The 24,964-nt window shown below is 42.2% G+C and overlaps 1 protein-coding gene across 1 annotated transcript in view; it reads right to left on the bottom strand.

Annotated features, from left to right (window-relative positions):
- The window catches only part of dcbld2 (discoidin, CUB and LCCL domain containing 2), a 131,576-nt gene that overhangs the window by 57,245 nt on the left and 49,367 nt on the right, over positions 1-24,964 (bottom strand). Inside the window, exon 4 of the mRNA XM_078560110.1 lies at positions 4,691-4,742. Coding sequence (XP_078416236.1) covers positions 4,691-4,742 — 52 coding nt within the window. The remainder of the gene's footprint in view (positions 1-4,690; positions 4,743-24,964) is intronic.

Raw genomic sequence — 24,964 nt, 5'->3', positions numbered from 1 at the left:
CAGCCTGTTTCTGTGCTGAAACTTTAAAGTTCTGGAGAGACTGCTGGGGGCCCCACCTGTTCAATACCACCTGGGCATCTTCCAAGGCCATCATACTTCACATCAAAGTAACACAATATAGCTGCCACGATCAGTGCTAGGGAGAGAAATCATGGGGCTGGTGCTTCTTCTGTTTCTAGGCCCCTTATCACCCCAGTTAACCCCTCACCAATATGGCATTGAGTATACTATGCATCAGAAGTGTGTGCATGTGCAGCACACTCCGTTTCAGAACTTTAAGGGGGTTCGAAGCATCCAAAAATCCAATTTCGCCTCCAGCATCTATTCCTTTCTGTTTATGAGTCTTGATAAGTGCAAATTGGATGTCAGGATTCCCTGCTTAACAACATGGACTCCAAAAGTACTTCGCAGTAGCTGAAAAGCACTTGTGGATTTGTGAAAGGCACTCTATAAACCAATTAGCAGGCAAAGTGGAACCAGGACTTCACCATCTAGCAGAGGAGGGGGTGGGGAAGAGCTAAGGCATTGAGTGACACCCAGGTTGGCACAAAGGTTGGGCACTATGCTCATACTCCTTCAACTTACATCATCTCAAGATTATTTTTCTGCTTCTATAACAAGAGGACACATGATCTGAGGCCTTATTTCTGACCTGGAGAAATGTCTCCTGGGTGAAGTAGTAAGTGTTGTGTACTTGAGAAACAAGTGACTTTAGACCTCCAAGTTCTCCATCTCTGGGGCTTTCCTTATCTCATGCCTTGGTCCAGTATAGACTAATTGTATTGCTATGATTAGTCGACAACTCCATTATCGTTGTGTCATACAACTACAAAGGTTGGTAGAAGATGAACTAGATGGACCTTAATCTATTTCCATCTAGCTGTGCTCCTATGTACTGGCTGCACATGAATTTCCAAATTAGGAGCAGGAGAAGGCCACTTGACCCCTCGAGCCTGCTCCGCCATTCAATAAGATCATGGTTGATCTGATTGTAACCTCAAATCCATATTCCCGCCTACCCCCAATAGTCCTCACATTTCAAGAATCTATCTAGCTCTGCCTTGAAATTATTCAAAAACTCTGCTTCCACTGCCTTTTGAGGTCCAAAGACTCATGACCCTGAGGGAAAACAATTCTCCTCATCTCTGTCTTAAATAGGCAACCCCTTATTTTTAAACAGTAATGCCTAGTTCTAGATTCTCCCACAAGAGGAAACATCCTTCCCACATCCACCCTGTCAAGATCCTTCAGGATCTTATATGTTTCAATCAAGTCACTTCTTACTCTTCTATCTCCAATGGATACAAACCTAGCCTGTCTAACCTTTCCTCAAGAGACAACCCTCCCATTCCAGGTATTAGTCTAGTAAACCACCTCTGAACTACTTCCAACGCATTTATATCCTTCCTTAAATAAGGAGACCAATACTGTACACAGGACTCTAGATGTGGTCTCACTAATGTCCTATATAACTGAAGCATAACCTCTCTACTTTTGTATTCAATTTCCCTCACAATAAACGCTAACATTCTATTAGATTTCCTATTTACTTGGTGTACCTGTATACTAACCTTTTACAATTCATGTATTATAACATCCAGATCCCTCCGCATCTCAGAGCTCTGCAATCTCTCAACATTAAGATAATATGCTTCTTTTTTATTCTTCTTGCCAAAATAGACAGTTTCACATTTTCCTACATTATATTTGCCAGATCCATTTGCCAAATCTTTGCCCATTCACTTAACCTATCTATATTCCTTTGTAGCCTCTTATGTCTCTATGTCCTCTTCACAACTTACTTTCCTACCTATCTTTGTATCATCAGCAAATTTAGCAACCATACCTTTGGTGCCTTCATCCAAGTCATTTATATAAATTGTAAAAAGTTGAGGCCCCAGCACTGATCTCTGTGGCACACCACTCGTTACATCTTGCCAAACAGAAAACGATTTATGCCTACTTTCTGTTTCCTGTTAGCTAGCCAATCTTCTATCAATGCCAATATGTTACCCTCTAAACCATGAGATTTTCTTTTCTGCAATAACCTTTGATGTGGCACCTTATCAAATGCCTTCTGGAAATCTATCAATCGATCAAAGTAAATATCATCTGAAATGCCGCAGTTGCTCCGAAAGGTCGACAGGAGTAATGCCAGGTCTGTATAATCCACCTTAAGTCAGGTGGATCTCTCTCTTTGATTATTCCTCAAACTCCTTCTCATCCTTAGTTCCTCAAGGGTGAATCTCAGAGAAATGTTTGTTGCATCACTTTAGGATGCTAAAAATGAGATCTGAAATGCTGTGATGTGGAAGGGAAGGCAACCAAAAAGGTCAAAAATTCAAATTTTCCCACAAGCGTAAAAAATAGCTATTACTCATGCAGGTTTAGAATTGCTTCATAAGATAGCTTTAAGAAATCTAAAAAAAACAAACTCTAGAAAGGGCATTCTACTCTAAACCGTTCTCTGACCAGTTTATAGGGCACAAAAGCACTCCTATACATTTTAAAAGCAAATGGTAGGAACTCATAGACCGGTTTCATTTCAATAATTTTTGCAGCCTTTACGAAAATCCTGCATACCGGGAATGAGCCTCCAATGATCTGAGCACAGCCCAATGCTAAATAACTGTATCACTCAAACTCAGCAAACAGATCCAATTGTTTGTTATAACTTCCCAGCTTATTTCCATTCCATATTTCAGTGGGGTATACTGTCCTACTAGTTTATGTCAACAGTTAACATAGGGAGTTATTGGTTTAAATTTGTTTTTAAAAAAGGAAGTACAGATTATCTGAATGTCTTTTCTTCCCAACAGTAACTTGCTGGCTGTGATTCTATGACTAATGATTGTCCACGACACATCAAACCTTTTTTTGTGCATATTTATATCAATTATCTGTTTGATAACAATGTATATCCTAGCTTGAATTCATTAGAATTTGGACTATGAACACATTTCAGCACTGTCACTTTGTAACCTAGATATTAGTGCATATGAAAGATAACACATGGGTTTATGGTTAAAAAGACAATTAGATGCCAAACACACAATGATACTGAAATTAAGGCCATAAATAGTATGACTGTCTCTTTGTTAATTTATAACATAAATGAATCATCCTATTTGGTGTTTATATTTTCTGCTCTGTCCTTACATCTCCCCGAGTCAGTCAATGCTGCTCTTGAACCATTACGAGGTAGTGTGAATGGGCATCTGGGAATGATTTCTCCTTTCACCTTGAGGAAGGCCAAATATTTTTGCTGAACTCTCCTCCTCCTGCAAACTCACTTGGTAGCTTACTGTAGGAGTGTCCTGATGTTTCATTGTACTGTGGCACATCGAGCCACAACACACCTTGTACTGCCTGATGCATCAGCCTCTCCAGAAACAATGCTTGAAAAACTGGGCACTGTTACAATTAAGACAGTGGAGAATATGGAGTGATTTAATAGAGGGGGTTAAAATCATGAAGCGATGGGACAGAGTAGATAAAAACAGAGACTGAGGAATCTAGAATGAGTAGACACAGGAATAAGAATAAATTTAAGAGAACAGAAAGCTGCAGAAACTTATTTTACAAAGAGGGGAGTGAGATAGTGCAATGCACTACCAGAGTAAGTGACTGAAGCAGGGAACATTCCACCATTTAGATAGGTGACTGAAGGAAAGGGGAATGAAGGATATGGAACAGGCAGGCAAATGAAATTAGGATTGCCGCTCATGTGGAAGATAAACACCAACCAACCAGCCGATCTCCATGTTGTAAGATTATGTGACTCAGTAAACATTTTTTACAATAATGCAGTGCACCTTAAGTATTGCTGTAAAAAAGAGACATGTCTAAGCTTTTCGTTTTGCACTCATCAGGACACCTCACAAGAAAACCAATATAAGGGGAAAACAGAATTTATACTGTACGTGAAGAAAGTGCTGATTGGTTGGCAAGTGACATTGCCATGGACAATGCACCAGTGACGGTGACTGACAGTTAACTGCCAAGCACTGTTTGAAAGTTAAACCAGGTAGCTTGACCCTGATTGGTCAAGGCATTGCCCTGCCCTTTTTGGTTCGCAACAGGCAGGGTACAGACCGTACCCAACCAGCCCGTGCTTGTAAACTCAAAACACAGTGTCCAACATTAGGTGTGATTCTGCAATTGGACAACATTTGCTAAACAATCCTAAGTACTTCAAGAATTACACTGACAATCAATTTAAGATTGTCAGTCAGGCTCGCAGTGTGATGCATTTGCATGTACTGGAAGCTGCATATATTAATACACAGGGCCCTGTTCTTTGCAGACAGAAAGAACACACATTACGCCTGTTTTAGCTAAACAAGTGACAGCTACTCACTGACTCATTCCTCAGGGCAATGCCTATTGGTATTCTTGTGAGGTGTGCTGATGGGTGCAAGATGAAAAGCTTAGACATGTCTCTTTTTTCAGCAATAGTTCTGTACTACGAAACGATAACAGTGCACCTTGTTTATTTTGCATATAACTTGATTTTCCCTGTTAAAAGCCAACTTAACAGTATCCAAGAAAAATAACCCACTATTCAGGTTAACATGCTACAGTACATTACATAAAACTGAACCAAATCCTTATGCTGCTTTAAAATGTCCTTTGCTCACTTTACTAAATTAAGTTCTATATCTAACCCATTGGTTTAATAAATCCTCACCTGAATTCAGGCTCTGTAAAGTGGCTTCCTTTGTCCAAACAGGTAATTAAATCTGTGGGGGAAAATTTACAATTAGGTAAATGTCAATCACAAACAAAATTTTTTTTTATTCATCATTTATTTTTGATGGATTGAATATACATATACATACAAAGTCATCAATTAATCCCCCAAGATTACACTTCAGAATTAAAAATGGTTTCCACGGCTTAATTCTTAAGTCTACTACCCAAAGATTTTCTATTCCAGACAGCATGCAAAGGGGTACAGCTCAATCATTGTGCGTGAGTGGGGGAGCGGGTTTAGGGATAGGAGGGAGGGCACATTTTACCTTTAAATATATAGCTCCTTTCATGTAACCCAACATTCTAAGACACTTTACAAGAGAGGCAGGCATCCACAGGAAATAGGAAGGAGCTAGGGTTGGATGTATGATCGTCTGAAGCCATGATTGTACAGATGGCTCTTGCAGAAGTTCCTAATAGTTGGGAGAGAGATCACAAGGCTAAGTGATTTAGGAAGAAAATTCTGGAATGCAAGGATTGAGAGTCCCAAAGGCTCGCCACTAGTGGTTGAGGAGACTCAAGTGAATGATACCCAGTAGAGTAGAATCAGAAGCATGGAGAGTGTGAGGTGAGATATTGGGCTGTAGAATACTGCCGCGGTAGAGTGGAATGAGGCCAAGGAGGGAATGGAAAACAAGGATTTGAGTCTAGTTGTAATGGTTGCATAGGATTTTGTGTAGGCTGTAGGCCTAAGGGTCAAACAATTGCTAAGGCTAAGGCAAATTGAACCTGAAGTGGTAGCTTGGGAGGGTGATGGAATAAATACCTGTGGTATAAAGCTCCTTGTAGGAGCTAAATAGGATGGCTTTAGTCTTGTAAATGTGGAACAGGGAAAAGTCTATCTTATCCAGGACTTTGTGACAGAGGGGCAGCTGGAAAGCAGAGTGGTGGTTATTGGATCAAGGGTGGAGGCAGAGAGGTAGAGCTGCATATCATCAGCGTACATTTGGAAGTTAACCCCACAGTTGTAGATGATACTGCTGAGAGACTTCATGTATGTAAAGAATAGGTGGGATGAAGATCATGTAGGAAATGTCATTTACTCATAATAAGGTTGCCCCTGCACAAAGAACAGTTTGGGAACTGGAGCAATTTGCTCACCCATTCCCTTCAATAAATTGAAATTAAGACTCCACAGAAATTCACCAAAATATTAGCAGCTTGGAGAATGAGATTTTTTGCAGGATCAGTGCAAGACTGTGTATGTACTGCAAGCCAAGGGGAACCCAATCATCTGAATATGAACCATTTATAATTTGCTGTATGACCTATAATCAAAACACACATTAATAGAATGCAAGTCCATTGCAAGTGTCACAGGAAGGGCAACCAGATAACCATTATGTGCATCATGACCACAGCAACATCCCAGGCAAGGGTCTGATACTAATCAGTGTGCATTTTTAAAACTTGTTCTTGGGATGTGAGCATTTATGGTAAGGCCAACATTTGTTGCCCATTCCTAATTGCCCTTGAGAAGTTGGTGGTGAGCCACCTTCTTGAACCGCTGCACTCCATACGGAGTAGATACACCCACAGTGCTATTAGGGAGGGAGTTCCAGGATATTGACCCAGCAGTGAAGAAACGCAACTGCCAAGTCAGGATGGTGCATGACTTGGAGGGGAACTTGCAGGTGATGGGGTTCCCATGCATCTGCTGTCCTTGTTCTTTTAAGTGGTAGAGGTCATGGGTTTGGAAGGTGCTGCGGAAAGTAGCAATGGCCAGTTTCTGCAATGCATCTTATAGATGGTACACACCAGTGCCACTGTGCACTGGTGTTGGAGGGAGTGAATATTTAAGGTGCTGATCAAGTGGCCTGCTTTGTCCTGGGCAGTGTCGAGCTTCTTGAGTGTTGATGGAGCTGCCTTCATCTAGGCAAGTGGATAGTATTCCATCACACTTCAGACTTGTATCTTTCAGATGGTAGACAGGTTTTGGGAAGTCAGGTTCTGTGCATGAATCAAAAGCTGAAATCCAACAGTTAATATTCTTTAGTTCTGCATATCAGAAGATTTGACGCATGCCGCACACACATTCCTGACCATTTACATTAATGGCCATTTATCATGCACAGTGTGTGTCCTGTCACCATACGGGACTCACTGACCAGAGTATGAATTTGAAAGGTTATCCTGTATGACTTTACATTGAATGACAACATTAACTGATCCATTATGCGCCGATTGCAAACTCGCTTTGACAGAAAATGCAGTTTTCCACTCCAAGGCAGCAAACTCGGCTGCTGTGGTCAGCTAATCAACGAGCTCCATCACTGTCAATGATGCTGAACGGTCAGCTTTACACTTGAGTAACATTAGACTCCACTGATTTGCGAGTTGCATGTCGATTGTATACCTCAGAACCAGCTAGCCAACAGGTAGAATGTGATGTCAAGCTGAATTCCTACGCCATGTTCTTTCTTACAGGTGTTAGAATGACTGCACCAATTCTACTCAAGCCATAGCATGGACTAATTTTTTAAAACTTTTTCTTAGGTACTTGAAGGCAAGTGCAAACCTCCCTCCTTAAAAACTCCCAATTACTAATGTAATTTAATTGAAGGGATATAGAAAATTGGGTTGAAAGTCCCAGCTCGAGTGCTAAATGGGCTGCTCGGATTGACTAAATTTGGAACAATCAGAAACCAATGTTCATGGAAAACGTCTGTGAAAATCATCCAAGTGAAGATGGTTCACACAAAAATGCGTCCAACTGTTATTACTTATTGCCACATAGCATAAAGCAACTTGGAACTGTGTGCACAAGGTATCAGCCAACAAGGAGTTTGCAAAGAGTTACCTCTGACTTCAAGCACTAAAATATTTACATTGGCTTCCTGCCTTCCACATTATAGGGATTCCTGCACCTCTTTAACCACAATGCCCTTTGGCAGTAGATTGACACCTGTAGAAGGTGCCAATGGTTTTTGCAAGATGTTAAAGATTGGCCAGAGCACTCTAGAAGCAACAGGTTTTATTCTATCTCTATGAATTCGGTTCTGTTTCTCCCAGCTATATATTCCTGAAGTTGGAAAAAGAGGGGTGGATGCTTAGGAACAAAATGGGGAAAAAGAATTGGCTGGACTAGGAAGTTGGAAAAACATTTAGCTCTATTAGGAGAAAAAGCAAATCTATGTAGCGGAGAATTAGACCACCACAGAACAGCTCATATAAATAAAAGCAGAGATACAATCATGTAGGATCGAATACTTTAAATATGCTTTCAAGCATTTTCATTTGAATTATATATATTTTTTAACTATTTTGATATTGTAATAAATAATGAAAATTACTCCAGTAATAGGAATCATTGTGAAAATGCTCTCACCATGAATTTCAAGATTATATTGATGAAGACGAATGTTTCTGTCTAGCTTTCTCTGCTCCCTTTAACACTTATCTTCTCTTCATGGCTGGACTTTTACAGTAAATCGTTTGCTAAAGAATATTTCAGATGCCTATTATGTTCCCCCTCCCATCATCTCAGAACGTGGAATAACTCACTGCTGGGTACAAACTAAAAAAATACACACTGAAACTTCCTAGATTTTGGAGAGGTGCAGCAGCAAAAATTGGTGGGCTGACCAGAATATGGGACTTGGTTTCCCCAGGTCTCCAGACCCTTTTGTTCTGCTGATAAATTTTGCCAAGTGTGGGCTCACATTTCTTGCATCCGCCCATCCTCACCAGAATAGGTTAGCAGCACGATGTCATCCATCAGAAATCCCATCAGGTCCATTTCAGCTAGCCCACAGTACAAAGTGTGCTTGGAGGAGCAGTATGTTGGTGGTCATAAAGTGGACTGATGTTTTTTTAAACAGGGAATTTTGGTCCTATGTTAATCACACCGTTTTTCAGGCGATAAGGAGTAAGGCCTCATTTTACACCATTTACCACATTAAAGTAAAAGAAAATCCAGCCAGCGTGCCTTCGATTTTGCAATTTAATGAAGAGACAGAATCCTCCATTTTGAACAAAATTATTTTAAAATCATACAAAAAATTGTCACAACGATGTCACGTATAGTGCAAACTCAATGCATACTCTCGACATCATCAGATTAACCAAGTTAATAATTTTTTCCAAAAATATGCATTATTCATAATTTTTAAAGTTAGATTACATAGCAGTTCAAATTTCACAATACATGGGGTAGAGTTTAATGGTATCTGCCAGTGAGTTTTCAGGCAGTCGAGTGGGGAGGCATCAAGCTCCCCAGATGACGTTCCTGCCGCTATCTCTCCCAACCTGGCAGAAGTTTTAAGTGGGGTGGATGAGGTATGGGCGGCCTGCCTTCCCTCATTCCAATTGAAGCCCTTAAGTGGCCAATTATTAAGGGTCCTGCCCATACAACGTAAAGCAGAACAGCTTCTTTCCATACAGTTTGTGGCAGTCGTTGAGGTGCCTCTCCAAACTTACAGGTTATATTTGCAATATTCATTCCATGTCAAAATGTACAGCTCGGTATACTATGGCAGGAGCGGCTTAGACAGTGGTCTTATCCCATCATGTTTTAGAGGTGGCTGCCCCAAGCTTTACTGTGCCCCTCAGCATGTAGTCAGTGACCTTCGAATGTTGAAGACCAGCAAGTTTTGGTAGACCAAAGGACGTTTTTTACCAAGTTGTTGGTCCTCCAGCAGCAACTGAGGTTTACATTGGCGCCCATCCGTGGGACAAACCATAGAGCACAGAGTCCTACATTATGGAGCTGCTTGGAATAAATCCTGACAAAAACCACTGCATCACTTTCCAGACCTTCTCTGCAAAGGCACATACCAGGAGGTGAAGGGCAACGGTCTCTTCCCCACAGTTGCTACCTCAAGGGCAGCATGTGGAGGCGGTCAGACTCCCAGCATGCAGGAAAGATCTGACAGGGAGGGCCCTTCTCACCACCAGCCAAGCTATGTCTTGGTGCTTGTTTGAAAGTTCTGGCAACGTGGCATTCTGACAAATGACTTTGACAACCTGCTCTGGGAACCATCTGACAAGACCCACCATCTTTTCTCACAGGGCCTTGAGGGAGTTGTGTGCGGACCACTGGATGGACTTGTACTCAAAATTTTGTACAAACTTTTCCATGAGAGACAGGTGGTGTGGCACTGTTCCACTGATGGAAGCATTCCACGGTCAAGCTAACGAAAAACTGCTAATGTTCTACCAAACAGCACTCCTCCAAACAATGGCAGGCACATACAGTTTGCATCACATTGAGTGCAATTCTCCTCACAATGAGATGCATCCACCTCACTTTGGAGTTTAGAACTACGTCGATTAACCTCATTGAGCAATCTTAATGATGCTATATTTCAACACCAATCCATAAAGTCTCGTCAGATTCAACCATTGTCAGACAGCTATTCTTCAGACTAACCCAGTTACAATCAACAGGAAGGTGCAACAGTGGAGCTTTCCTGTATTACCTATCAGAGTAAACTGCTGTGTTATGAGCTGCTAAAATAATGGGTGGAAAAAATGAACAATATATTTTTATACAACAAAAACATGTATGTATAATGTTTCTTAACATAATGCAATGTCTCAAGGTGCTTCATAGGAACATTATCAAAAAAATCTCGACACCGAGGCAGATGAGATATTACCACAGATGACCAAAACTTCAGTCAAGGTTTTAAGGAGGGTCTCAAAGGAGGGAAGAGAGATAAAGAGGCAGAGAGATTAGGAACATAGGGGAAAGGAATGGGCCATTCAGCCCCTCAACCCTGCTCCGTCATTCAACAAGATCATGGCGGGTCTTCTACCTCAACGTCATTTCCCTGCACCATCCCCATATCCCTTGAATTCTTTAATATACAAAAAATCTACTGATCTCTGTCTTGAATATAGTCAATGACTGATCCTTGACAGCCCTCTGGGGGTAGAGAATTCCTAAGATTCACCACCTTCTCAGTGAAGAAATTCATCTTCAACTCGGTCCTAAGTGGCTTACCTCTTATCCTGAGATGCTGGCCCCTGTTTCTAGCCCCCACCCCCTACCCCCCTCCCCCCCACATCAGGGGAAATCCTTTCTGTATCTGCCCTGTCAAGCCCTGTAAGAATTTTGTATGCTTCAATGAGGTTACCTCTCATTCTTCTAAACTCTAGAGACTAACAGGCCCTGCCTTCTCAATCTCTCCTCATTGGACAATTCCACCACCCCAGTGATCAATTTGGTGAACCCTCATTGCACCCCCTCTATAGCAAGTATATCCTTTATTAGGTAAGGAGACTAAAACTGTATGCAATTTTCCAGGTGCGGTCTCACCAAGGCTCTATACAATTGCAACAAGACATCTTCACTCCTGTACTCAAATCCTCTTGCCTTCCTAATTGCTTGCTGTGCCTACATGTTAGCTTTCAGTGACTTATAAACAAGGACACGCAGGTCCCTTTGGATATCAACATTTCCAAATCTCTCACCACTCAAGGAATACTGTGCATTTCTGTTTTTCCTATCAAAATGGACAACTTCACATTTTTCCACATTATATTCCATCTGCCATGTTCTTGCCCAGTCATTTAGCCTAAATCCCTTTGAAGCCTCTTTGCATCCTCCTCACATTCCCATCCAGTTTTGAGTTGTCAGCAAAATTGGAAATATTACATTTGGTCCCCACATCTAAATCACTGATATAGATTGTGAATAGTTGGGGTCCAAGCACTGATCCTTGTGGTAACCCACTAGTCACAGCTTGCCAATCTGACAATGACAATTTTTGTCCGGCAACCAATTATCAATCCATGCCAATATATTATCCCCAATGCTATGTGCTCTAATTTCATTTACTAAACTCCAATGTGGGACCTGACTGAATACCTGCTGAAAATCCAAACACACCACATTCACTGGTTCCCCCTTATCTATTCTGCTAGTTACATCCTCAAAAAACTCCAACAGGTTTGCCAAACATGATTTCCTTTTCATATATCCATGTTCACTGTGCCCAATCCTACCATTGTTTTTTAAGTGTCATGTTATCACATTCTTTATAAAGGATTTTAGCACTTTCCCAGCTCCTGATGTTAGATTAACAGGTCTGTAGCTTCCCATTTTCTCTCTCCCTCCTTTCTTAAATAATAGGGCTATATTTACTATCTTCCAATCTGCAAGAACCATTCCAGAATCTACACAATTTTGGAAGATGACCACCCACACATTGACTATCTCTACAGCCACCTCTTTCAACACTCTGGGTTGAAGGTCATCAGGTCCAGGATATTTATCAACTTTTGGTCCCATTAATTTCTCAGTGCTACTTTTTTTTATATACTAATTTCTTTCAATTCTTCATTCTTGCCAGTCCATTGCTTCCCTAGTATACCAGGTGGTGTTCTGTATCTTCCTCCATGAAGACAGACAGAGTGTTTCTCTGCCATTTCCTTATTCCCCATTACAAATTCTCCGGTCTCTGCCTGTAGTGAGCCCACAGTTGACTTTGCTAATCTTTTCCTTTTCAGACATCTACAGAGGCTTTTAGCATCCATTTTCATGTTTCTCATTAGTTTACTTTCACATTCTATTTTCTCTTTCTTTATCAGTGACTTGGTCCTCCTTTGCTGAATTCTAAAATGCTCCCAAACCTCAAGCCTACTACTTTTTTCTGGCAACTTTATAAGCTTCTTCCTTTGATCTAATGCAATATTTACTTCTCTTGCTAGCCATGGTTGGATCATCTTTCCGACTGAATTTTTGTGCCTCAAATGAACGTAAATTTGTTGTAAACCACGTATTAATTCTTTAAATGCTAGCCATTTCGTGTCTACCATCATACCTTTTAATGTAGTTTTGCAATCTACCACGGCCAATTTACCACTCATACCTTTGTAGTTTCCTCTATTTTGATTTCAAACCATAGTTTTGGATTGAACAACATCACATTCAAACTTAATCATATTATGATAAAAGCAAAAAACTGCCGATGCTGGAAATCCAAAACAAAAACAAAAGTACCTGGAAAAACTCAGCAGGTCTGACAGCATCTGCGGAGAGGAATACAGTTAATGTTTCGAGTCCGTATGACTCTTCAACAGAACTAAGGAAAAATAGAAAAGAGGTGAATTATAAGCTGGTTTAATGGGGGGTGGGACAGGTAGAGCTGGATAGAGGGCCAGTGATAGGTGGAGATAGCCAAAAGATGTCATAGACAAAAGGACAAAGAGGTGTTGACGGTGGTGATATTAGCTAAGAGATGTGCCTTGCTCGTCCTGCTTTCTACCCTTAATGTCACCAATAGCACATTACTTAGCTAATATCACCACCACAAACACCTCTTTGTCCTTTTGTCTATGACATCTTTTAGCTATCTCCACCTATCACTGGCCCTCTATCCAGCTCTACCTGTCCCACCAACCCCCCCTCACCTACCCCCTCCCCCTTAAACCTGCTTATATTTCACCTCTTTTCTATTTTTCCTTTGTCCTGTTGAAGAGTCATACGGACGCGAAACGTTAACTGTATTCCTCTCCGCAGATGCTGTCAGACCTACTGAGTTTTGACAGGTATTTTTGTTTTTGTTTTAATCATATTATGGTCACTCTTCCCTAGAGTTTCCTTTAGAACAAGATTATTAATTCTTCCTTTCTCTAGGGAGTAAATTCCAGAGCTTACAGCCTAGGTTGCTGAAAGTACAACTGAAAATGATGCAGCAGTAAAACAAGGGATATGCTAGATGTCAGAATTCAGAGTGTGGAGGTGGGGGGTGTGGGGGGCAGTGGTTACAGTAATCTATGAGGGCTGAAGTATGTCATAGAGATAGGGAGGGGTGAAGCCATGCAGGGATCTGAAACAAGGATGTGGATTTTAAAATAGAAATCTTGCTGGACCGGGAGCCAAGGTAGGGCGAACAGGACTTGGTGTGATTTAGGATAAGCTCAAAGTTTACAGGGGTTGACAAGCAGGAGGTTGGCCAGGGCAGGATTGGGATAGCCAAGTCGAGAGATAGCAAATGCCTAGATGAGGGTTTCAGCAGCTGATGTGCAAAGACAGGGGTGGAGATGGGCGATGTTACGGAAGTGGAAGCAGACAGTCTTGGTGGCGAATCGGGTATAGGATCAGATGTTCATCTCAGCCTTAAAAAGAAAACATCAAGGTTACGAATGGTTTGGTTCAACCTTAGACAGTGGTCGGGCAGGGATGGAGTCAATGGCTAGGAAATAAATTAACCATATATAAAATTAACAAAAAGAGACAAAAAAAACAATGGTTTTTAACTAAAATGGAGAACCGAGGAGGCTTGTCTATTTACTTCAACTAGACAATCCTGCTCATGGTGTGAAAGAATCAGGATAAAGAGGGCTTTAACAGTTTAAGAGTTATCTGTACTATACTACCGTTTTTTATGTAGTTCTAACAATCTATGAGTGCACTTGGATAAATGTTGAGTTTCTTATGCAACAACTTCCTACTTGGTAGGATATTTTTTCAGATGATGAAAATCACAAAGTTACATTGATGCTTATATTTTCTGAAATTGTATAACATAGCAGTGACTGTAATGCTTATCTGCATGCAGCTGACATCACGATTGGCTGTAAAACAGCTACCCAGCTGTTCACTGAAGACATGTTCAAAGTACACCATTTTGCAGAAATGGGATTCGCTCCTAAAACCCTTCTCCCCCACCCACTCCCACTGAGGGAGATATGAGTATTCCTTTGCCAAAGAAACAAGCAAAACAAAACTGACCAGATCTTTCATCAAGAAAGTAAGTTCTTATTAGTGTGTTGCTCTTGTTTACTTGAAAAGTGGTGAAAGCCTGCACATCTTGTTACCTGATAACGAGATTTCACATGAGTAGGAAGAGAAAAAAATAACTATAACTAACTTAATTATTACTTAAATATAGAAGGGGAAACTGTATTATGGACAACAGCATCCATTTGGATTCCTGAGAATTCGGCCAATGAGTTGAAGATAACTGAACTGAGGGAGACAACTGCACAGCACAGCCCGGTGCAGGCTATTATGCTGATAAACTGCCAGTGATGTGCCCCACTGTATGCAGTGCATACAATTTGAGCTGTAGCCTTGTCATGGGAACACCCTACCAACAGAAACATAAGTGCTGGTCCATAGGGTTAAAATCAGTGTCCTACCATCATTATTGCACTCAAACTGGAACAGGGGCGTACACAGAAAACTGTTAGCGCTCTGCTCTATGCCTGTTACAGTTTAGCCCCAGGCTGAAAAAAAATAAACTGTTGCCAACTTTAGTTTTAATTCAAATTTGCTGTTCCTCCAGGGCACAAACAAAAGCATGATGGGTCAGGAGAAGGTCACTAAAATGCCCTGTAGTAAAGCTTCTTTCCTGTTCAAATTTGCGCTGCGCCTGGGCCAAAAACACATTTATCTTGCAATGTCTAGCCCAAATTATCTGTTTGTAGGTCAAATAAACAACATGACTTTTGTGATTAATCTGGGCTAAATAACCCAACTGACTGCAAGTTCAAAATGCAGCATTCATCAGGATTATTAGCCAACAGAATTGAACATGGAAATGTTAAGAGCATGCCCCATCGTACTACAGTACAAACTCTGTGGGCCTGTTGTACACAACAACAAACATGGTGAAGTTTGAAATGCATCTGTCCTTGGTAGGCTGTCTCAGTGTTGTATACCCTACTGGGACTTTTCTTAATGTTAGGTGGCTGCATTGATTGGTATTTTACTTATATTGCTTGAACTAGGTTTTTAATTATAATATTCCTTTGCCCATAATTGCAGTACCTTTTTCTCAGCAATAACCTAGCAGTCGAGCTGAGGGTGTTATAATAATCAGTTGGAGTCCCAGTTAATAAACAAAGATCCTTATGTATAAAATACCAAGCACTTCAGGCCACCTTGAGTGGAGTACACATTTCAACACCAGGGCTGGATTTTTGTCTCGAATCAGCTCTTAAAAAATGTAATTTTCTTTTCAGGAAAAACAATTTTCTGCCTTCTCGACTCCACACCATTTTTGTGCGGCCTTTTTGTGGGTCAGGAAGGCCTTAGGTTCAAAATTTCCCAAAGTTGGGGTCCCCGTTGTGAGGACCACACAGAAATTCTATTTCCCTCCACATATTCTTTTTGTGTGTTGGTGTGGGTTTTGGAAGTCAAAAAAGCGCGCCTCCTTGGAGAGTTCATGACCACTGCTGAATCCTGGTGAGGAGTCAGGAACAGGTAAATGTAAAATGCTTTAACACCTTCAAATGTCACTATTAGATGCTGTACACCAATATAGATGTGTTTTTAGTGGAGTGATTCATTCTAGGGCTTTGTTCAGCAAAGCGAAGTTGACCATTACATTGACCTGCATTATATGACTGTTGAGATGCATTACAGTACATTTTCCATTGGAGGATGTGCCATAGTGCTTTCAAAAATTTAGAAAAATGTGTTGGTAGCCCTCTTGTCATGTTTGGTTCTATGATTTAAATGTGCAGACAGCTTTGACTTTGAGAAAAAAATCCCCCGTTTTGAATGTTAAAAAAAAATCTGTGTGAAAACAAACAAATCTCTGGCATAGTCAGACATGAGTCGGGTGTGTGTTTTGGAAGTTGGGAACAGGTCTGGCTCATGTTTGACACACGTGACACAAAATTAAGCCCCACATTTCTCAACAGACATTTGAAGCCTCATGGTCACACATCAAAGGGTAGCGATTTCAGTTGAAAGCCCCAGTCCCTCAGATTTAAGGTGGGGAGGGGAATGAGTGAAAGGATGGTTTGCCTCTCTTTTCTAGATATAGGAATTTTTTTTTGATTCATCCTTGGGATGTGAGCGTTCATGACAAGCATTTATCGCCCATCCCTAATTGACCTCAAGAAGGTGTGCAACATATGTCAGATTTCAATTCCACTTACAGTAACAAAGTTACAAGCTAACCATCAAAAATGAACTGACATCAAGTACCACTGGTCGCCTGTGAGAACACAGGCGTGCTCGCCACAGCAAGAAATTCCTTCAGGGGAGAGCAATCTTTTCCAGTACTCAGACATGTCAAATGTGAATGTAAAGAATAACTATCACTGTTGTTCCAACAGTGTATTAGCTAACTGAAATACTAGGACACACCCTAGGGATTAGAAACTGCATTCAATATCCCAAAGCTGAAGTAATGTAGAGTAAGAACAAAAGTAATAGACAAGAATTCAGCATAATAGGAAGACACTACATTGCCTCTTATGCGCTTGGCTTCAGGAATATATATCCTCCTCTTTCTGGCCCCACATCCAAAACTAAAATTTTATTTTTTCTCCAAAACTCACCTTTATTGTCGCAACCACTTGCTCAGCCACATCCACAGCAGCAAAAACCTCTGTGGAATGGTCCTGGTGCATGTGCCACTCATGGCAGCACAATTTCCCACAGGGGTCGCAAAACAGGCATTAGACCTGCTGATCAGGAGATCTTCACGAACGCTATAGCCTTTTAAGCCACATCACACTGTTTCAGCATGCCAACGTGCTGTCCAGGAGAGGAACTTTGGAAACCACTGATTTCCAGCCTCGCATAGTTAATTTTGCATATACCATGGATAATGTACTTCCCCTGCTTGGCTCCTGACATGGTACTTTATGCCAGTCACAGCATGGCCAACCCAAGTGCCTTGTACCACATCCCCTGGCTACTGAGATTTACCAGGGAAACTAAATTAATATGGACCATATTGTAATCATTAGTTGAAGTAGGAACTTTGTTTCAGAAGCTTTTTTTCTTGAGAGAAACAGTATAAAATAAAGGATACTATTCTAAAGGGTGTGCAGGAGCAGAGAGACCTGGGTGTATATGTACTTAAGTCATTAAAGTTGGCAGGACAGGGGTAGAGAGAGCTGTTTCTAAAGCATATAATATACTAGGCTTCATTAATAGGGGCATAGAGTATAAGAGCAGGGAGGTTATGATGAACTTATATAAGACACTGGTTGGACCTCAGCTGGAGTATTGTTTACAGTTCTGGGCGCCACATTATCGGAAGGATGCAAACGCATTGGAGAGAGTGCAGAAGAGGTTTACGAGAATGGTTCCAAGGATGAGACACTTCAATTATGAGGAAAGATTGGAGAAATTGGGTCTATTTGCCTTGGAGAGGAGAAGGTAAGGAGGCTTGATAGAAGTTTTCAAAATCATATGGGATCTGGACAGACTAGATAGAGAGAACTCTTCCTGCTCATAAATGGATCGAGAACCAGAGGGCACAGTTTTAAAGTGTTTTGCAAAAGAAGCAAATGTGAGGTGAGAAAAAACTTTTTCACACAGTGAGTAGTTAGGGTTTGGAATGCACTGCCTGGAAATGTGGTGGAGGCAGGTTCAACTGAGCATTCAAGAGAGCATTGGATGATTACTTAAATAGAAACAATGTGCAGGATTACAGGGAAAAGGTAGGAGATTGGCACCAAGTTAAAATGCTCACAGAGTCGGTGCAGATACGATGGGCTGAATGGCCTCCTTCTATTCCCGAACAATTCTGTGGTTCAAAACCAGTGCCTACATTCTGACCACATGAGCATTCTAACTAGACAGTTATCTTAACAAATGAAAGGAACTGAGCTAAATTAGAAAAGGTCAGGGCCTTGGTATGTAATACTGTTGGAAAGCCCTTACTCAGAAATACCAACTTTGCAACCCAGGGCTCACATTCCTTCCTCCCAAGCCTTCATTTCCCACCAATATCTAACTGTCTCCCAAAACACACACACTCCACTGGGTTCCTTCGCATTAAGCAACATTAAATTTTTTTTAAAAATAGGGGTATATGTCAGTGAAGCCTGGGTGATGTTTACGAAAGATACAGGTATTTAGGATCTACAATAGCTTGTATGGTTTTAATTTAAATTCAGGTCCAAAGATTCTAGAGATATCTACGGCTACGCTGTCCAAAAGCACCAGCAGTTTTATCAGGCATATTTCTGTTTAAATGTAGGACTGGCACAGTGGGACATTTTGAAGGTATGATGAGCATTTAATTTTAATTAGTATGAAAAATGGTAACTCAGAATCACATGCCACTTTGGTATTTTATGAATTTTGTCATACATGAAAATGGATTCACCTTTGTAAGCAAAAAGTTTAATGAGTTCTTCTGACAGACTATTGCAATTAGTATTTTAGTATTTGGGATATATTGTGCTATTAGGACATTCTCATGATGTGTGCGTGGTTGGTAAAACCTTACCCATAACTACTTATCAACAAAAACCTCTTTATTTGGGCTATGAGTATTAATTCTTTCCAAATTTATTTACATTTCTAGAATTTTTTAAAAATTTAGCTCGAAAATTAAGCAGGAAACATTAAACAATGCACATTTGACAAAATGCTGGGCTAGTACCGGGTGCTTCTCTAGTACGGGCTAGTACTGGCATTCTACAGTGGCCTGTCCAGTAATTGTACATTAACTACTGTGTGGGTCAAGAGGTTAAAATAGGAACTGGGGAGCGGGGTGTAGGGGGGGAAAAGATCATAGCCCGAGGAGCAGGGAAGAGACCACGGGGTCGGAGAAGAGATAACCAGCCTGCCCCTCCAGACCGGGTTATTCAGCCGACTCCAAATCCACCACTGTTAAACTGGAAGTAGGAACACGGAGCAGTAGATGTATGGTTACCACTGGTAATTTAGTCTCCCTTCCCATCATGCGGATTAAATGACCTCCCCCCAACCAATGGCTGCGTGTGGAATGGAGATGAAACTAGACATTCGCTGGTGCCACTCAGAAACAGCCCGCAGGAGGCAAGTGTGATGAGTCCCTCACTAATAGGAATGTGCTGTGCGCGTACCTGGCACTCTCCGATGGCAAATCTCTGATCAGAAAGTCAATAATATGAAGCATCATGAGCATATATTGATATCCCTTTGACATTATGCACCATAGTGCCACCCAAGTAATGGAACAGTGTTCGAAAAAATTAGGGCAGAACGCAAAACTAACAAATATAATAATCCTACATCATTCAGGCTACAAACAGAATTGGAACCAATAGTCATGGATGGTGATGGGGCTGGGGAAGGGAACTGAAAAGAGGCCTGTAATGGGTTAGGGGTGGGGCCATACCGATTGAGCAGGAAGGGAACCACATATCTCTGCATAAAAACATCCCTGCAATTAACAGGCATCGCTTAACCTCTCCCATATTTCCTGATCTTATCAAAGCAAATTGTAAATGAAAAAAATAATTTTCCATTTCCTATTTTCTTTGTCAGCCGGGTATCAGACACTTGCAGTAACTTGTTATTTTTCATAAGTGTCCAATTCAAATTACTGAGAAATCTAAATGCAGGACTTCTGATCGCCCAATACGGAATGAATATGTTCTTGGCATAGGGACATATACCTCTTATCCGTATGTTGAGAGATCAGGTTCCAGCTGGCAGACTGCGGGCCTTAGGGACCCCTATAGTAATACTGCTGGAATTGAAATACCTAAACCAGCACAGCTTTTTGGAGCTAGATCCTATTCTTTTCCAGTTAGGATAAGCCTACTCATTGGAAAATTAATTTGCACGGTTTATCTGGAGGCCAAAGGGATGGGAAGAACCTTGGACCCAGTGACAGGCCTACCCCTTCAGGGTTTGTTTGCTTTTGGGCTTCCATGCCCAGGCAGATCATCTTTGCTAACCCTAACCTTCAACCTAAAGAAATGCTAATTACTTCCCCACTTCTACCTCTGAAAAAGGTTTTGGTTGGTTATCAGACATCTGACAAGCATAGATTTGAAACCCCCTTCTATGTGTTTGCCGCACTCCGTTCTCTCAGGTCCAACCCTGACTTTGTCATCAAACCCGCTGACAAGGGTGGTGCTGTTGTTGTCTGGCGCACTGACCTCTACCTCGCAGAGGCTGAGCATCAACTCGCAGACACTTCCTCCTACCTCACCCTGGACCATGATCCCACCACTGAACATCAAGCCATTGTTTCCAGGACTGTCACTAACCTCATCTCCTCTGGAGATCTTCCCTCCACAGCTTCCAACCTCGCAGTCTCCCAACCTCGGAAGGCCCGCTTCTACCTCCTACCCAAAATCCACAAAGAGAACTGTCCCAGCAGACCAATCGTGTCAGCCTCTTCCTGCCCCACGGAACTAATTTCTTGCTATCTTGACTCCATTCTCTCCCCTTGCCCAGTCTCTCCCCACCTACATCCGTGATTCCTCTTTCGCCCTACATCATATCAACAATTTCCAGTTCCCTGGCCCCAACCGCCTCCTCTTCACCATTCACCCATCCCTCTACACCTCCATCCCCCACTGGGATGGTCTGAGGGTTCTTCGTTTCTTCGTCGAACAGAGGCCCGAACAATCCCCATCCACCACTACTCTCCTCCTTCTGGCTGAACTTGTTCTCTCACTGAACAATTTCTCCTTGAACTCCTCTCACTTCCTCCAAATAAAAGGTGTGGCTATGGGTACCCGCATGGGCCCCAGCTATGCCTGTCTCTTTATGGGGTATGTGGAACATTCCTTGTTCCAGTCCTACTCAGGCCTCCTCCCACAACTCTTTCTCTGGTACATCGATGATTACTTCGGTGCCGCTTCCTGCTCTTGTCTGGATCTGGAAAAATTTATTAATTTTGCTTCCAATCTCCACCCCTCCATCATTTTCACATGGACCATCTCTGACACTTCCCTTCCCTTCCTTGACCTCTCTGTCTCAATTTCTGGTGATAGACTGTCCACCAATATTCATTACAAGTCTACCGACTCCCACAGCCACCTCGACTACAGCTCCTCACACCCCGCTTCCTGTAAGGACTCCATCCCATTCTCTCAGTTCCTTCACCTCCGTTGCATCTGTTCTGATGATGCCACTTTCCAAAACAGTTCCTCTGACATGTCTTCCTTCTTCCTTAACCAAGGTTTTCCACCCCCGGTGGTTGACAGGGCCCTCAACTGTGTCCGGCCCATCTCCCGCGCATCCGCCCTCACATCTTCCTCTCCCTCCCAGAACCATGATAGGGTCCCCCTTGTCCTCACTTATCACCCCACCAGCCTCCGCATTCAAAGGATCATCCTCCGCCATTTCCGCCAACTCCAGCATGATGCCACTACCAAACACATCTTCCCTTCAACCCCTTGGCTGATTTCCACAGGGATCGTTCCCTCCGGGACACCCTGGTCCACTCCTCCATTACCCCCTACACCTCAACTCCTTCCTACGGCACCTTCCCATGCAACCGCAGAAGATGCAACACCTGCCCCTTTACTTCCCCCCTCCTCACTGTCCAAAGGCTCAAACATTCCTTTCAAGTGAAGCAGCACTTCACTTGCACTTCCCTCAATTTGGTCTACTGCATTCACTGTTCCCAATGCAGTCTCCTCTACATTGGAGAGACCAAACGCAGACTGGGTGACTGCTTTGCGGAACACCTTCGATATGTCCGCAAGCATGACTCAGACCTCCCTGTCGCTTGCCATTTCAATACGCCACCCTGCTCTCATGCCCACATGTCCGTCCTTGGCCTGCTGCAATGTTCCAGTGAAGCTCAACGCAAACTGGAGGAACAGCACCTCATCTTCTGACTAGGCACTTTGCAGCCTTCCGGACTTAATATTGAGTTCAACAATTTCAGATCATGAACTCTCTCCTCCATCCCCACCCCCTTTCCGATCCCCTTTTTCCAATAATTTTTCTTTTTTTTACACTACATTTTTTTCTTTTCCCTCTATTTTTAAATTTATTTTGATCTATTGTTTCATCTCCACCATTTAGATCCCTTCCCCCCACCCCACCCACACTAGGGCCATCTGCCACTAGCTTGCTTCCCTTAATGTCCCCATTAGCACATCTTTTAGATAATATCACCACCATCAACACCCCTTTGTCCTTTTGTCTATGACATCTTTGGCAGTCTCTTCTTGGCCTCCACCTATCACTGGCCCTCTATCGAGCTCTCCTGTCCCATCCCCTTCTACCAGCATATATTTCATCTCATTTCTATATGTCTTAGTTCTGATGAAGGGTCATACGGACTCAAAACATCAACTGTATCCCTCTCTGCAGATGCTGTCAGACCTACTGAGCTTTTTTTGTTTTTGTTCTAGATTTCCAGCATCTGCAGTATTTTGCTTTTATCTTCTATATGGCCAGTTGGGCTGCTCAGCATACCTCTTGCAACACCAAAAGCGTGCTTTGCCACCATCCTCCCAATCAGAGCATATCCCACCGAAGAGTGGTTCCACCAGTTTGAGGTGTAGAGCTTCATCAGTAACTGCCTATTTCTTTGTTAACTAAATCAAGTCATAGATATATGGCTTTCATGTCAGGACACCAAATAAGGCCATCTGTCATTCCAAGTCTCAGTTTCCTCACTCCTAGGCATCTTTTCTCAGTATTGTTGGAGGATTTACATTAGGCAGACTGATTGGGTCAGCTAACTTGGTATTCTAAGTCCCATTTCAATGCTCACTGAACTGTTTTGGCAAATGTACATGTCTGCCATGAGGGTAACTCCTACTCCAGGGTACTCTATGCCAAGGTGATGTAGGCATGAATGCCACATCCCCCTGCTGTTCTTCTAATAACTAAATGCATAGAGATTTTGAAAGAATGAGTGAAACATTCACTTAACTGTTCTCTCCACAGATACTGCCTGACAATGCTGAGTGTTTCCACCATTTTCTGTTTTTGTCTTAGATTTCCAGCAGCTGCGGCATTTCATTTTTTCTACTTAATAATTTTGAAAGTGTTACTGGTTCTTCATCACAGAATCACAGTGCAGAAGAGGCCCTTCGGCCCATCGAGTCTGCACCGACACGTGAGAAACACCTGACCTACCTACCTAATCCCATTTACCAGCACTTGGCCCGTAGCCTCGAATGTTATGATGTGCTAAGTGCTCATCCAGGTACTTTGTAAAGGATGTGAGGCAACCTGCCTCCACCACCCTCCCAGGCAGTGCATTCCAGGCCGTCACCACCCTCTGGGTAAAAAAGTTTTTCCTCATATCCCCCCTAAACCTCCTGCCCCTCACCTTGAACTTATGCCCCCTTGTGACTGACCCTTCAACTAAGGGGAACAGCTGCTCCCTATCCACCCTGTCCATGCCCCTCATAATCTTGTACACCTCAATTAGGTCGCTCCTCAGTCTTCTCTGCTCCAAAGAAAACAACCCAAGTCTATCCAACCTCTCTTCATAACTTAAATGTTTCATCGCAGGCAACATCCTGGTGAATCTCCTCTGCACCCCCTCCAGTGCAATCACATCCTTCCTATAATGTGGTGACCAGAACTGCACACAGTACTCCAGCTGTGGCCTCACTAATGTTCTATACAACTCCAACATGACCTCCCTACTTTTGTAATCTATGCCTCAATTGATAAAGACAAGTGTCCCATATGCCTTTTTCACCATCCCATTAACATGCCCCTCTGCCTTCAGAAATCTATGGACACACATGCCAAGGTCCCTTTGTTCCTCAGAACTTCCTAGTGTCATGCCGTTCATTGAATACTTCCTTGTCAAATTACTCCTTCCAAAGTGTATCACCTCACACTTTTCAGGGCTAAATTCCATCTGCCACTTATCTGCCCATTTGACCATCCCGTTTATATCTTCCTGTAACCCAAGACACTCAACCTCACTGTTAAACACCCGGCCAATCTTTGTGTCATCCTCTGCTGGTCAAAACATAGAGGTTTATGAACACAAGTATGGAGAGACAAGATTGTTCCTATTAAGGTATGTAAATTCTTCTCTGTGATGGCAAATCCTGAGATCCTAACAAAGATGAGGATTTTTGGCAGGCGGACCACATACTCTGGTGACTTCTCAGCTGGGCTGCCAGCCAGCAGATTCCCTGGTATAATGAGTCTGCCTTCATTCCACATCTGAGCCGAGGAACCACAGGAGGACAAAGTCTGTCTTTTCTTTGGTGCGTTCTGATTCAAAACTATACAGGAAACACACATGTTTCTTTGTTTTGTATCTAAGGCAGAACCCTGCAGAAAGCACTCATTTACTGAGAAAACAAAGGGAAAAAATCAGACCAAATTTAAGAGTCTGGAGACAATTAACAATAGGATGAACAAAAGATATCCAGCTAAAATCACTGAATATTGTGCTGGGAATGGTCACATTGCTGATTCAGCCTTCAAGAATTTAAAACAAATAATTCTCCCCCCATTTTTAGTTACCAGGTATCAGAAAACAGTCCTCAATAACACAGCAGCTGGACAATTTGCTTTGCTTTCATGTTGCTACTGTTAGGCCATCTTACGGGGAAAGCATCTATTTTT

This window comes from Cetorhinus maximus, chromosome 16 (genome assembly GCF_964194155.1).
Source record: "Cetorhinus maximus chromosome 16, sCetMax3.hap1.1, whole genome shotgun sequence".
Taxonomy (NCBI): Eukaryota; Metazoa; Chordata; class Chondrichthyes; order Lamniformes; family Cetorhinidae; genus Cetorhinus; species Cetorhinus maximus.
The sequence above is the reverse complement of the archived record's forward strand: the minus strand, read 5'-3'. Positions and strand labels throughout refer to the sequence as shown.